This window comes from Papio anubis, chromosome 10, assembly GCF_008728515.1.
Source record: "Papio anubis isolate 15944 chromosome 10, Panubis1.0, whole genome shotgun sequence".
NCBI classification, from domain to species: domain Eukaryota; kingdom Metazoa; phylum Chordata; class Mammalia; order Primates; family Cercopithecidae; genus Papio; species Papio anubis.
Window position 1 is genome coordinate 107,675,159 of NC_044985.1, and position 16,164 is coordinate 107,691,322.

At 40.5% G+C, this 16,164-nt stretch overlaps 1 protein-coding gene across 2 annotated transcripts in view; it reads right to left on the reverse strand.

Moving 5' to 3' along the window:
* The window catches only part of WDFY1 (WD repeat and FYVE domain containing 1), a 71,208-nt gene that overhangs the window by 26,744 nt on the left and 28,300 nt on the right, over nt 1-16,164 (reverse strand). The window contains exons 3-5 of one of the 2 annotated variants that reach the window (XM_009183177.3): nt 11,480-11,553; nt 5,312-5,366; nt 470-620 (exon numbers count right to left, since the gene is read on the reverse strand). In XM_009183177.3, the coding sequence (XP_009181441.1) occupies nt 470-620; nt 5,312-5,366; nt 11,480-11,553 (280 nt within the window). The remainder of the gene's footprint in view (nt 1-469; nt 621-5,311; nt 5,367-11,479; nt 11,554-16,164) is intronic. The other variant, XM_021924041.2, reaches the window with a different exon arrangement.

Consider the following 16,164-nt stretch of genomic DNA (forward strand, 5'->3'; position numbering starts at 1 on the left):
CACTTACAGAGTCTGCAAATAACCAATTACTAGAAGACAAGTTCCTGTTTTCCTTTCTTCACACAATAAAAAGTCTTTCCATTAGAAACGCAAAGACGTGAGAGGAAGGGTTTGCATTAATGGGCCTGGGTTTTCCACAATTTTGTATTAAAAACCTACAGCACCTCCCAGCAGAGAACAATTCATTTCATTATTATTTTTAATAAACCCAGTTTACAGCAAGAAAAGCAAATATGGAAGTTCTTGGATTTTCGGTGAAATATGTATTAGGTTGGTGCAAAAGTAATTGCAATTTTTGCAATTACTTTCAATGGCAAAAAAAAAAAACAAAACACAATTACTTTTGCCCAAACTTAAATAGGTTTCATTCAGTCTTTAGATCTCAATTAGCAGTTTGGGATGAGATTCAGAACCAAACACCGAGAAGCAGAGGCCGGGGGAAGGAGAGGTCCGTGGCTCTGAAGGATACTGCAGACACGAAGCCCAGGACGTGAAGAAGTGCCTCCCGAGCATGTTCCCGCTTCGCGTGCACATCCAGCTCACACACTTGTCGTAGCCAGTACTGATTACCCACTCTGTGGCCAAGCTGAAGATGATCGCAGACACCCGGTTCTGATGAGCTGCAGGAACAGAAAGGTGAAGAGTTGTCATCTCCAGAAACAGCACTCCATGGGGAAGAACTGAGGCTCAATCTCTCAATCCGCTCAGCCGGGACACAGTTGTGTACAAGAGTGTACTGGAAATGCCTATCCTCTGTGAATATATTTCAGACAACCCGCCCCAGCTCAACAACTCACTAGCACAGGCTCTCTCCAAGGCCCTGCCCTCTGCTCCCCACAGTCGTGGCCACCAGAAGCTAGGAATCATTAAAGAGTAATGCCCAAAGAGAAATCAAATACTAGCTTAGAACATATATATATATATGTTATATATACAAAATATATATATAATATATATAAAATATATATATTATATATATATAATTTTTTTTTTTGCTATGCTCAAGAGAACATTTTTACTTTGCTCTAAAAAACTTTATGAACGAGGACCATGTGGAAAGCAGCAGTTGTAACAGGGCAATGTTTTTTTAATCGTCTGTAACTTCAGTGTTTTGAACCTTCCGAAAACACTGGCATTCTAAATAAGAGCAATGGCAGTTTTCTAAAATTAAAAAGTGGTGTTATGTGTTTTGTTTCTGGAATACTTTTTATCAGTGTGTAACATTTTATTATTCATAAAGACAAAGCTTTTGTGAAATTCTCTGTTCCAAAATAACAGCTGAGAATGAGGAAGGTTTTCTGTCTGTTACCTAACTCTGGAAAGATTTCCAGGTCGATTATAAGCCACACCGGGGCAGTGTTACCTGCCTTCTACTTCATCTGGTACAGAACTTTGCATGCAGTAGATGTTTAATAAGCGTCCAATCTGATGAATGAAGTCAAAGGCCAGACAGAGAGACTGCTGACCTTGCTCTCAGCTGTACAGACTGCTTAGGAAGAACTGAGGGACTCTCCCCAAAAGTCTACGTGAAAGTCAGATTCATCCACCACTAAAAGGTTACATTGAACAATTACATACTCATGAAGGATTCTGAAACTTAAAGGATGCTATGAGAGCTATTAATCTTAAATTCAGCTGGGCACAGTGGCTCAACACCTATAACCCCAGCGCTTTGGGAGGCCGAGGCAGGAGGACTATTTGAGGCCAGGAGTTGGAGACCAGCCTGGGCAACAAAGCAAGACCCCATCTCTACAAAAAAATTTTTTTAAACCAGCTGGGCATGGTGGCACTTGCCTGTAGTCCTAGCTACTCAGCAGGCTGAGGTGGGAGATCTCTTGAGCCCAGGAGTTGGAGGTTACATCGAACTATGTTTGCACCACTGCACTCCAGCCTGGGTAAGACAGTGAGACTCTGTCTCTAATTAAGAAATAAAAATTTAAAACTGAAAAAAATATTAAATTTGAGTAGGCCATGTCTTGTAAGATCTGTCTTAGCGTCTGATGTGGAGCCTAATGCTTTGTCTGCTTTAATATTTAATTTGCATAAATACTTACAGGGTGTGTATTATTATACTGATTTTCAGATAAGAAAACCGAGAAGCAAAATTATGTATTTATTAAATATTTATAAATATAAATTAAATATCAATATCAATATATGCCCAAAGTCTAATAAATGATAGATTAATTTGGTCTGTCTGACTCAAAACACTTTTTCCACTAAACCTGTAGTTGTTAAACTCGGGCCAAATAGTCATAGGGTTTAAACTAGTTTGCGGTAAAGATGCTGTAGTGAATAGTCAACTATTTTTTCCTGGGAAGAACTATCCTATTTCTAAGATTACATCCTTTCTGCTGTTTTGTATTTTTTAGATGTCCTTTCTTTTGTGAAACTATGGTGAGATATAGTCATGCTTATTTTGCTTCATTTTTAGTTTTTAAACTCTCACTTGGCAAAATAAAAAATACAGCAATCCCTATATTAGTCCTCTAAAAGTTTTCTAAAATGTTATTAGTCAATGAAATATAAAGGTCCAAGAACCACTGCAAAAGAAACCTATGCTGCCTTATAGCCCATAAAGAACTACGACAACTGACGGGGCATGGTGGCTCATGCCTGTAATTCCAGCATTTTGGGAGGCCGAGGCGGGTGGATCACTTGAGGCCAGTAGTTCAAGACCAGCCTGGCCAACATGGTGAAACCCCGTCTCTACCAAAAATACAAAAAATTAGCTGGCCATGGTGGCTCGCACCTATAATCCCAGCTACTAGGGAGATTGAGGCAGGAGAATCGGCTGAACCCTGGAGGCGGAGGTTGCAGTGAGTTAAGATCGCACCATTGCACTCCAGTGTGGGCAACAGAGTGAGGCTCTTTCTAAAAACAAATAAACAAAAAAAGAACTTTGACAACCAAAATATAGATAAAAATAACATGAGATGTGAGTATGAAATAATTTCATCCTTAATGACAGATGAAAAATACACACACACACACACACACACTCTTTTTTTTTTTTTTTTTAAAGGGGGGTCAGGGTCTCATTCTGTTGCCCAGGCTAGAGTGCAGTGGTCTGATGATGGCTCACTGTAATCTCTAACTCCTGGGCTCAAATGACCCTCCCGCCTCAGCCTCCCAAGTAGCTGGGACTACAGTGTGTGCCACCATGGCTGGCTAATTTTTCACAGAGGTATGGTCTATGTTGCCCAGGCTGGTCTCAAACTCCTTGGCTTCTCAAAGTGCTAAGATTACAGGTGGGAGCTACCACAACAGGCCAGGTGAAATAATTTATTAAGGAATTTGCCTTTTGACAAAAACATTGACCAGGCATTTAAGGGTCTCCAAATCAGGCATTTAAAGGTCTTCAAACTAGTAGGTATATACCTCGTAAAGGAACTTACAGATTCTTGATTATTTTAAAGATAAACTCATGCATGATAGCTGAGAATTCAAAGTTGTTTCTGGTGTTACAATAACACCATCATGCTAGTAATACATTACTCAATGCAGGATTGGAAAGTGTTATCATTCATTGTCACAAAACAGTTTCCCTGACCAACATACTCCAAGGGCAAATGTATGGGCATGGTTGCATCACTGTTCTCCTATTTTATTTATTTATTTTTGAGACGGAATCTCGCTCTGTTGCCCAGGCTGGAGCGCAGTGGTGCGATCTCGGTTCCCTGCAACCTCCACCTCCCGGGTTCAAGCAGTTCTCCTGCCTCAGTCTCCTGAGTAGCTGGGACTACAGGCATGCGCTATCACACCCGGCTAATTTTTGTTATTTTTAGTAGAGATGGGGTTTCACCTCGTTGGCCAGGCTGGCCTCAAACTCCTGACCTCAAGTGATGCACCTGCCTCGGCCTCCCAAAGTGCTGGGATTACAGGGGTGAGCCACTGCACCTGGACGCTTTTCTCCTATTTTAAATTTGGAACAGGTGAAACAATACGTAGGAAAAAGCAATTTGGCCTTCTTAATAAAGTATCCTATCATTAGACCACATTTCACCAAGATGAACATGTATGTAAAACATCTACACTCTAATTCTTACCTTTATCCACAAGCATTAAATATAAAATTTAGAAGTATACAGTGAATAAAATGAGGCTACATGTTACGTCTTCTGGTGAAGTTTCTGGGAATCAGCTAATTGGTCTGACGGGAATCCACAACTTAATCAAAACGCTTTAGTTTTGCAACTTCAATCTGAAGTTGTCATTGGGATCTTGCTTTTGTTAAGTTTTAAAATACTGAAATTTACTAAATAAAGTAAAAACTGAAAAAAAGGTATATGTCACAGATGCCACAAAGTATTGATAGCTTTGTAGTGAAAAGTGCTTACAAATCAGTTAGAAAACACTACACCTACCTGGGAATACGCACAAAATCATAAACAGACATTCAGAAAATATGACAAGTGGTCAACATTAAATAAAGCTTAAATCATTTTCAAATTGCGACCTTTCTTGACTATTAAACAGGAAAAAGAAATTATAAGGCAGCAATGTTGTGAAGACGTCATGAACACGTATTCTCAGTCGCCATTCGCAGGACTGTAAAAACCTGCACTATTGCTGTGAAGCAGTTTGCAAAGTAAATCTAGGGCATTTAAAAAACTTTTTAATGTCTGACCTGGTTATTCCACTTTGTAGGAATTTGTCTTTAAAAAAAAAAAAAAAAAAAATTCCTCACTGAGCACTTAGGGATTTGTCTTAAATAATCAGAATTACAGATTTGGCTAGGTGTGGTGGCTCACACCTGAATTCTAGCACTTTGGGAGACTGAGGTGGCAGGGTCACTTAAGCTCAGGAGTTCGAGACCAGCCTGGGCAACATACTGAGATCTCGTCTCTATTTAAACAAAACAAAATGAAACAAATGCATTATAGGATTAGAGTCAGAATAACAGTCAAGAATACCCCTCCACATATGTGTATACACTTGTTCAAAATACACACACACACACACACGTGTATACACATATCAAAAAATTGTACACACACTCACAGTTATATACACACACATACATGTATGAAGAGTAGTGTGTGTTATCAAAAAAATGGAAGCGGTACACATATCCAATGATAAAAGAATGGTTAATTAAATCTGATAATGTGCCTGATATACAAAATTTTAAATGCTAATGAGCAAGAAAAAGCTGAAATATCACTAAAAGACAACAGTCTCTCTCATTGTGGGGTTAACAAAACTAACAAGTTAATGTGAAAATCTAATTTTCACCATAAGAGATGATGTTCTAGTTTTGTGTATGTCTACATGTATGTGTATGCAAGATAATATGTATTATAATTACCTGGGTAGGTCTTGATAAAGTTCATTTTATTAAAATCTTCAGAAACGTGAAATTCCTAAAAGCAAATGCACAAAATAAAAAATTTTAAAAGAGTTACGGTTTTATAAAACAACAGAAACTTAACTTTCAAAAACGAAGTAAAATCCAAAAATGATTCTCACAAGACCTGGGACTTAATACGAGTTATTTAGGAATGATATGAATTGCTTCTTTCATCAGACCTGTCCTCAGGCCAACATCGCTTTGGGAGAACAGACCTAATTGAATAAAAGTAAGTGCTGCTGACCAGCATGGGATTTGTGTCCACTTCTTCCTGCCCAAATCAGCACTCCGTATTCCTTCTCCCTCCTACTACAAAACTGTATTCTCTTAGGGACACAAAAAACCCCTCAAGACACTGCATATTAAAGCAAAACTGCAAAGACCCCTCACTAACAGAGCTCTCAGCAAAGTAAAAACAAGGCGCTGGGTAGCTCAGCAATTTAGTGGGGGAAAGTACACCTATTTAATATACAAACACACACAACAACAACAAAAAAGAAGTGTTGAGATTGTAGGTGGTTTTTGGCTTCTTTTTATACTCCTGTGTTTTCCAAATTTTTTTTATTTATTTATTTATTTATTTATTTATTTATAGACAGAGTTTCGCTCTTGTTGCTTCCTCGGCTCACTGCAACGTCTGCTTCCCAGGTTCAAGCGGTTCTCCTGCCTCAGGCTCCCGAGTAGCTGGGATTACAGGAGTGCACAACCACGCCCAGCTAATTTTTGTATTTTTAGTAGAGATGGGGTTTCACCATGTTGGCCAGGATGGTCTCGAACTCCTGACCTCAGGTGATCCACTCACCTCGGGCTCCCAAAGTGCTGGGATTACAGGCGTGAGCCACTGCACCTGGCCCCAAATTTTCTATAGATGTAATCCTTTATAACTTGGAAAAGAAATTTAAAGTACATATGTTTTATTGGGGAAAAAAATCAACCTCAACATAAAACTATGAAAATAAAACTCTAAAGAAAAATCACTAATTACTAGTACTACCATTATTATTATTATATTATTATTATTTTGAGACAGAGTCTCGCTCTGTCACCCAGGTTGGAGTACAGTGATGCAATCTCAGCTCACTGTAACCTCCGTCTCCTGGATTCAAGCGATTCTTGTGCCTCAGAGTCCTGAGTAACTGGGACTAAAGGTGTGTGCCACCACACCTGGCTAATTTTTCTTGTATTTTTAGTACAGATGGGGGTTTCACCATGCTGGCCAGCCTGGTCTTGAACTCGTGGTCTCAAGTGATCCACCCGCGTTGGCCTCCCAAAGTGCTGGGATTATAGGCATAAGCCACTGCGCCCAGCCAAGAATACTATTATTGATCAATGCTAAATTGACATGGATATTATGAATTGCTGACAGACCAGAGTGAGGGGGGAAAAAAGCACACAAAAGAATACAGATTACTTGTTCTCCATCTTGTTTTTGCAAAGTAGAAAAATGTATCAGCACGGTATATATTCATCTGTATTCAGTGGAAGAGCAATTGATCAACTGCTGACTAATGTTAAATTGGATTTGCCTTGCCCCTTTCCATTGAACAACTGTAACAGTTCTTATGTGCCATCCTATAATGACAGTCTCCCCTTGAACTGAAGGCCACAAAAAGGGTCTCTAGGGAGATAAATGCACCAACACTGCACTACTGCACTATGTGAAGCTTGTACTTAGTGGCTTCTCATTATATATGTGCATGCACATCATCATGATATTCCCATAAAATTTACTGAAGGCTAAAACGGAGAGCTTTGGCATTCACTACTTTGTCATGCATTTCCAGCACCCTTGCCGGCCACCCGCTGCTGTGTGAACTGCATGGGCAGGGAGCCTGTCCCTTCTACTGGATCTTTCTTCTTGACCCTTACATTAAGGCTGCTGCTGCTTTTTCTTTTTTTTTTTTTTTTTTCCCTTCTTTTGAGACAGGGTCTTGTTCTGCCATTCAGGCTGGAGTGCAGTGGTGCAATCTCTGCTCACTGCAACCTCCACTTCCCAGGCTCAAGTGATCCTCCCACCTCAGCCTCCTGAGTAGTGGGGCTACATGGTTATGCCACCACAATAAGCTATTTTTTTAATTTTTGTAGAAATGAGGTCTCACTATATTGCCCAGGTTGGTCTCCAACTCCTGGGATCAATCCTCCTGCCTCAGCCTCCCACAGGGCTGAGATTATCGGCATGAGCCACCACACCTGGTCCAAGGCTGCTGCTTTCAGTAAAAAAAAAAAAAAAAGAAACTCTCATAACTATACTTCTACTTCTGTTGTCCCCTTCTCAGCCAAAAGCTTCTCTAATGATCAGCCCACCCTGGTTACCCTCAGGCTCTCTGGCTCCCTCATCTCCCAGTCACACTTCAGTCCATGGCTCACCAGGGCTACCCCACTGCATGGAAAGGCTCTTCTTGTTATCAGCAGCTGCCTTCTAAGAGCCATCCCAAGAGCACTGCCCAGGCCTAATTTCATCCTCTCCCTCCTGCTCTTGACACCTTTACTCACCTCCTCCCTGAAACTCACTGCCCTCCGGCTTCCGTGGCTGCACTGTCCTGGCTGGCTCTCCTCCCTCTTTGCCTATTCTTCCTGTCTCTCCTTTAGGCTCCCAGCCCTCTGGCTTTTCTTTAAATATTGACATTTCCCTAGGAATGTGACCTTGGCCTTCTGCTTTTCTCAATCTACCAGCTCTGTCTAGTTCACGGCAGCCACCGTTGTAGTTTCCACTGACGTCTACATTCAGGGAACTCCCAACCCCTGCCCAGACCGAACCCTGAGGTTCAGGCACACACACCCAAGTTCAGTTCTCAAAACTTAACTCATCACCTTTCCCCAAAAAAGATCAGCATCTTTTCAGTCTCTGAAGCAGCTAACTCCTGGCTAGAAACCTGAAAGTCATCTTAAAGCGGCTCTCTATTGCAACACGCACCTTTATTCAAACACCCAGCCCTGCTTCCCAGACAGTTCTTGAGGCCACAGCCTCTTCTCCTCCCCACCCCGGTGTTTCACGATCTCACACTGGGATCTGGAGGCAGCCTCCTAACTGGCACCCGTACTTTCAGCCTTGTCCCTTCAAAGCCTGCTACACATTTCTGAGCTGACAAAAACCAGAAACCTGCTCCTGTTCCTCATTAGCGAAACCATGTAGTTTCCCTAAAGCACTTGATCCTTGGGTTCACCTAGAGGACTTACTACTTATTATACAGATCCCCAGGTCCCTCCCTAGTGATTCCGAAGCTCTGGGTCTGGCACAGAGCTGGGAATCTGTATTTTAGTTAAGTCCGCTCAATGACTGGTGTGACTACGCAAGGTCAGGAAACTCAGCTTACATAAGGTGGTCTGGGCCCCTTAAAGTCACACTCAAGGATCATCACTTCCCCTCCTCCCTGGCTGGCCTCCCCTTCGACTCTACTCCAAAACGCTGTCATTATTTAGGCCTCAGGTCTGGGCCCCGACTTCTTTCATTCCCTCCCCAGCTACTCAATCATTCTTGTGGCTTGAAAAATGACCTGATGATGATGTCCTCTGCCCAGACCTCTCCGGGGCTCCAGTTTTGTTTATCCTGTGCCAACTTCACATGGTCAGTCAGAAGCTCACCGGTATCTCAAACGAGGCTGGCTCTCACTGTCCCCCTCCCTCCAACTGCCTCCCCAGCCCAGCCTTACCCTTCTCAGGAAACAATACTACTTCCTACCCAACTGCTCAAGCCAAAAATCTGGCTGTCACCCGACTTCTCTTCCTCTCCTCTACACAGTCAACTTATCTCAGATGTCTCCAAGACTTATCTCAAGTCCATCCACTTGTCCTCCTTCATGGCCACTGTCCTTTCACCCAGACCGCTAAAACAGCCCGATTATCCCACCGCCACTCTGGCCGCCCCTCAATCCGTTTTCCACCCAGCAGCTAGAGGGATCTTTGAAAAATGTAAATTATATCATGCTATTCATCTGCTGAAAACACTTTAACAGCTTCTCACTACAATTACATTAAAATTTAAAGCTTTACCCAGACCTACAATACCCTGCACGACCTGGCGGCCTCTGCCCACTTCTCCAATCTTCCTAGGGTGCCTCCCTATCGCCCCGCACCAGCAAGCCACTATAACCTCCTCTGAGTCCTCTGATGCACAGAGATCCTTCTCACTTGGGTCTTCTGGACACTGACTTCTGGAAACTTCCCTGGCTCTCTGCTGGCTGGCTCTGTGACAAAGATGCCAAGAAAATTAAATGGGAAAAAAATAGTCTTTTCAACAATTGGTGCTGGGATAACTGGATGTCCACATACGAAAGAATAAATGTGGAACCCCTCTGTGATACCACATGTAAGAATTAACTTACAATAAACCAAAGATCTAAATATAAAGCTAAACTATAAAACTCTCAGAAGAAAATACAGGTGTAAATCTTGATTTATACTTATCTTCATAGGTATAAATGACCTTGGATTAGGCAATGGCTTCTTAGATATGGTATCTAAAGCTTAAGTAGCCAAAATAAATAAATAAATAAATTGGACTTCACTAAACTTTAAAAATAAAGTTAAAAGGCAGCTCTTAGGAGAAGATATTTGCAGAACATATATAAGGGTCTAGTATCTAACATACAGAAAAAACTCTTACAACTCAACAATTAAAAAATACTCTATTAAAAATGGGCAAAGGACTTAAACAGATATTTCTCCAAAGAAGATATAAATGACCAACAAGTACCTAAGAAGATCCTCACCATTACTAGTGATTAGGAAAAGGCGAATCAAAACCACAATCTAGTACCATTTCACATCCACCAGGACGACCATAACAAAAACAAAACAAAACAAAACAAGCAGAAAGTGACAAGTGTTAGCAAGGATTTGGAGAGCCGGAATATGTACAAAAAACATGTACATGAATTTTCATAGTAACCTTATTGATAACAGCCAAAAAGTGAAAACAACCCAAATGTCTATCAACTAATAAAGGGATAAACCAAGTGCAGTATAAAATACTATTCCACGGCCAAAAGAGTGAATTAATTCAAACAGGCATGAACCTTGAAATCATCATGCTAAGTGAAAGACAACATAAAAGGCCACACGTACTGTATGAATCTATTTATCTAAAGTGTCTAAAATAGGCAAATCCTTGGATTCAGTAAATTAGTGATTTCCAGGAGCTGGGGGAAGGGGCAATGGAGAGTCACTGCTAATGGGTATGGGATTTTTTTGCAGGGAGGGGTGATGAAAATATTCTGGAATTAGAGAATGGTAATGGTTGCACAATCTTATGAATATACTACAAGACCACAGAATTATATACTTTAAAATGATAAATATAATTATGTTATATAAGTTATATTTCAATTAAGAAAAAATAAATATATGCATACAATTTGACCCACAAAAATGCCAATCTATAATAGACTAAAAACTTAAATATCATGTCCTTTACCAAAGATAGTTTGAGAAGTATTGCCTTACAGAGTTCTGTGAGTTGCTGGCTGAATGGCTACACACACACACACACACATACACACACACACATACACAGAGGCTCTCCACCATCACGGCTGAGGGATGTGGATTGCTGTAGGTGACATATTCACTCTAAGAAGGCTATGATCTGTGGGTCAGCCTGAGCATCCAGCTATCAATTACAACAGCATTCTGAGTTCCAAGGAACTAGTTTAAAATGAAGCAACAATTTAATCCATTTTTGACCTAATATCTATACTGAATTAAACTTTTTTTTTTTTCTTTTGAGACATGGTTTCCCTCTGCTGCCCAGGCAAAAGTGCAGTGGTGCAATCTCAGCTAGCTGCAGCCTTGACCTCCTGGGCTCAAGCCATCCTCCCACCTCAGTCTCCTAAGTAGCTGGGACCACAGGCATGCACCACTACCAACTAATTTTTTTGATTTTTCGTAGAGATGAGGTCTCACTGTGTTACCCAGGCTGGCTTCAAACTCCTGGGTTCAAGTGATCAGTCCGCCTCAGCCTCCTAAAGTGTTGGGATTACAGATGTGAACCACCGTGCCTGGCCTAAATTAAACATTTTTCATGCCAAACAATCAAGCATCCATTGTTAATCCAAAGTTAACTGGCCAATAAGGGACATGGGAGGTCAATATAAAGAAAATAATAAATACATTCTAAAAGCTACCTACCATTACAGCTCCATTATCCTGGCCCACAAATATCCGTCTGCTGTCATGATGGTAAGCCATAGCAGAGCAAGGAGCTGCCAGAAAGACAAAGAGCACATTACCAGCAAAGCTAAGCACTTTAAGTCATTCTTCAAAGTGACTGATTAAGAACTATACAGTTTAGGTTCACAGAGAGAGAGTAAAAATGTTTTCTAAAAATTACGTAAATTGAAAACGTTATTAAAGTTCTCTCTGTTGCCTTAGTTTAAAACCTTATTTTCACAAATCTTCTCAGTTATTTCTATAATGCTGGGTGAAGCAAGCCAGCACGAAGTTTCATCTGACTGAAAGTCCTACCTGTCGTCTGGCAAGCCTTGGGGACCAGGGCTTGCAGTGTGTGATCTGCTGCCCAAAACACTCAGGAGGTCATCCTGCCCCTGCCACCCTTCCCATCAAATGTCAAAGAGTAGCTAGAATCTGTGCAAAGATGGGTTCCCAGCACCAGAATTCCTATTCTATGGCATAAGTGAGCATATGTGAGGTGCAGATATATGGCATATGTGAGTTGTGAGGTGCAGACAGGTTTCCTTGTCCATAGCAGTCTTATGTGACTGGGAGAACAGCTGCCTCTCCTCATGTAAACACTCTTTCCATGTTCTACCTACCCGCTTCCAGAAATCACAGGCTAGAGAACGAGTTTCAGAAAGGAGAAATTCTAAATTGTCTCCTTTTACCAAAAATTAGAATTAAAGTGATTTATAAATTGGAACATTTGAAAAAATATATATCTGGGTTTGTTTCAGCCTAAGGAATTTTAGTTAGCAACGGAAGAACCAAAACAAAGAAATGCATGCTAGGGAAAAACAAAACAAAACAAACAAATTTGAATTTACTTTGGAATAGAACTTCTTGTAAAAGACAAATGGGTATGGTGGCTCATGCCTATAATCTCAGCACTTTGGGAGGCCAAGGCAGGAGGATTGCTTGAGGCCAGGAGTTGAGACCAGCCTGGGCAACACAGTGAGACTCCATCTCCAAAAAAAAAAAAAAAAAAAAGATAAAAGAAAAAATGTCTTTTAAATGAAGTCATCATTTGAATATAGTTTAAAGTTCTCTCTCTCTCGTAGGCCGATATCCTCACCAAAGGAAGTAAACTACAATACTGGATTGTACCCCAAAGCGAAAACATAGCTAACTGCATGATCAGACCATAGAGACTGTTTCAGTTGCATCCAAGAACCGTGTATTTGACTCTGAAAGGTACATACGGAAATTGTGCACAAAACAATTAGAATTGACTATGAGCCTGTATACTCCTTATCCACCATACTGATGTTTGGGATGAAAAGAACAATCATGTATATGATATATATACATATATATATACACACACACATATCTTTATACTATCAAAATGCTCTTTAATAACCATGCATACACTTATCTTTGACAAATCAAATCATGCTTTGATGCGTTCAGAGATTCACTGTCATCATTTTTGCTTGCTTTCTAGATGGCACTAAATGCATTAGTTTTAAGCTTCTTTTCAATTTTTTTAATGCCTAATCCTATAATAAACAACATAAATATGTAAAATCCCTCTTTTGTGTAAAAATTACGAAGTGCTGGGTAATTTTATGAAGCTAGACAATTATAACGTTTGAAAAAGAAAAAAAGGGTTTCCTTAGTTTGTTTTGTTTTATATAGTGATATCCTCGGTCTCTCCCTGGAAAGGAGGTTTCTAATTGAGATAAGCAATATAAATGTAATATAGAAGGGGAGGAGTTGGATATAAAGCAAAACAGGAATCATCTTTCAAATCAGGTAACTTTTTTTTTTTTTTTTTTTTTTTTGAGATGGTGTCTCGCTCTGTCACCCAGGCTGTAGTGCAGTGGTGCAATCTCAGCTCACTGCAACCTCCGCCTCCTGGGTTCAAGCGATTCTCATGTCTCAGCCTCCCAAGTAGCTGGGATTACAGGCACCCACCACCACACCAGGCTAATTCTTGTATTTTTAGTAGAGACGGGGTTTCACCACGTTGGCCAGGCCAGTCTCGAACTCCCGATCTCAAATGATCAGCCTGCCTCGGCTTCCCAAAGTGCTGGGATTACAGGCATGAGCCACCATGCCCAGCGAAGTCAATGAACTTTTAAAAAGCCATCATTGCAGTCCAAAATCAAATGTTTAAAACTTTGGATCATACCACAGGGCCAAATTCAGCTGACTGCATATTTTGTTAATAGTTTTTTTTTTTCCTTTGGAACACAGACCTTTCATTTATGATTGCTTGCATGCTACATTTATGTATAACTTATGATTGCTCACATGCCATATTTATGTCTTATTTATGACTGCTTGCATGCTAGGAAGGCAGATTTGAGTAAGTGCCACAGAGATTGGCCCACGTAGTCCAAATGTTTACTGTCTGGCCCTTTGCATAAAAAGTTCGTGGACCTACCCATCACTGTGGTGGGAAGCATAGGTTTGGAGTCATAGATGAACATAGATTGGAATTCCAATGACAAGAAATCAACTTAACCCTTCTAACCTCAGCTTGCTTGTTCACAAAACAGTAAAAATATTATCTGCCTTGCATAGCTGTTGTGATGGTTTCATAAAATTATATTACCAAAAAAAAGGCACGAAGCACACAGTAAAGATAGAAGCCAAGAGTTACCATTTTTCTTCAGCTAAAGCAGTCTGAAAGTTATTTTTTTATGTGAGGTAATGTTATAGAAAGAACACAATTGGACTGCATATACCAGTATAATAAGGCTTGGCTTATTGATCACTCTGTCAAGTCACAGGAAAAAGTTTAAATTGGTGGATATAACCACTAAGACATCCTAAATTGGATAATCTGCAGATAGTTTTTAGAACTAACATGGCATTCTGCTTTTCGTATTCTAAATTTAATTTTGAAATAAAAAGTCATTCTAAAACAGACAAGCAGTTATTTTTCACAATTCGTTCACTCTGTTTTCTTCTTGTGGTGTATCTGCAGTTTTATCAGCAGATACAGGTCCAAATAGAAGCAATAAAGAAGCATCTAGAAGTAATACACTGAACATGTGCAGATACAAACATGCAGGTGTCGACTACCCACTGCGAAGCTGTGTCTGTTCTTTCAAGTTCCTCCTTCCTGATCTAGAAGCTCCTTCAGGAGGGGACAGTTAAGCCAAGTTAAAAAGGGCTGAAGACAGAGAGATCCACCGCCACTTGCTCAAGATCTAACAGCCAAGAGAGCACACACATTTCTACTGCTAAGGTTTTGGTGCTCTGGGAGAGAAATTCATTAGAAAGTTGTACTAAATATTTGGGGGAAATGCAAGTCAAGGAGTAACTGAACTAAATTTGGGACAAAATCCATCTCAGTCTCTGTCTCTATTCTAATGAGAATGAACTTCAAGATTAAGGACTCAGGGAGATTAAGCTATGACCAAAATGCTAATTATGAAAGAAGGGAAGAGTGGGAAGCATAAGAGCCATAGTATTAACAACATTTTCCACAATGATAACAAAACATTTCCCTGCACTGATATGCGTTCCTCAGGCTGTTGCTACTTCCAGCTCTCAGATCTATCTCTGGGTCACTGGAAAGTAAGGAATTAGCCTAACAAGTCTTTTTGGGAGACTGGGGCAGGTTGGGTAACAGGTGGGCTCAGAGGCCCAGGATGTCCCATCTACCTCTACCCTGCTGCCAAAATTTCCAAAGTAAATTTATCAGACAGGCTCCATAAACACCTTCACTAAGACATCGGTTACTTCATATCTCAAGGTGAGAATTTAGTGTGAGAACCAAGGTTATGCATCCACAGTACATGCAGACATGGGTAACAGAAGAGATGCCACTGCTTGGCACAATAAATTATGATCAGGTTTTCAAGAAGTCTTCAAATGTCCCATGCATTATAAAGCTTTACTGTTCCTTTTATAATAGTTATCTTTATACTAGGGTTCCAGAAGGTCTCTCTCAATTTCACTGAGGGACTACCAAGACAGAGAAGCTGGCTAGCCTGCCCAGGCTGTTGGTAGAAGGCAGAAAAATAAAAAACTCTAATGAACTACGAACTTTTTGTGAAAATTATTACAGGATCTAAATGCTGCATGCACAATGAAATATATGTATAAAGGAGAAAGTGCTACCAGAGGAGAGAGGTGCCTGAAAGGATGACTCAAGCTGATGAGATGTAGTTTGCTGAATAACTGACTGCTCTGTCTTTATAACGAACTCCACAGCCCTGGAATACCTCTTAAGAAAGCAGTGGACAGCATCAGCAGTATCTGCGACCACTGTCAAGAGCTCTTCTTTGGAAAACTTGATAATGGTCTTCAGTAACAAACCATCAAGCATGCACTGAAGTCTTTTTTCTTTTCTTAGGGAGGGTCCTCTGTGTATTAAAAATCTTAACTGAGGAAAATCACTCATTAAGGACCAAGCCTCAAGGAAATTAGCAGCTACGGAGGCCTTCTATCTGGCTACTGGGCATCACGGAGTTGACTCCCTGCTTGAACTTTGGTGACGTCCAGGCATTGTCTACATGGCTTTCTTTTCAAGAACAGTTGAAGAAAAGAAGCGGGAGGTAAGGATGGTGATGCTGCTAAGATTCACATCAAGGGCTAAAGTTTATGTGTCACTTTATGTCAGTACATCCCAGGGCTGCTTTTTTTTTTTTTTTTTTTTTTTTTGAGATGGAGTTTGCTCT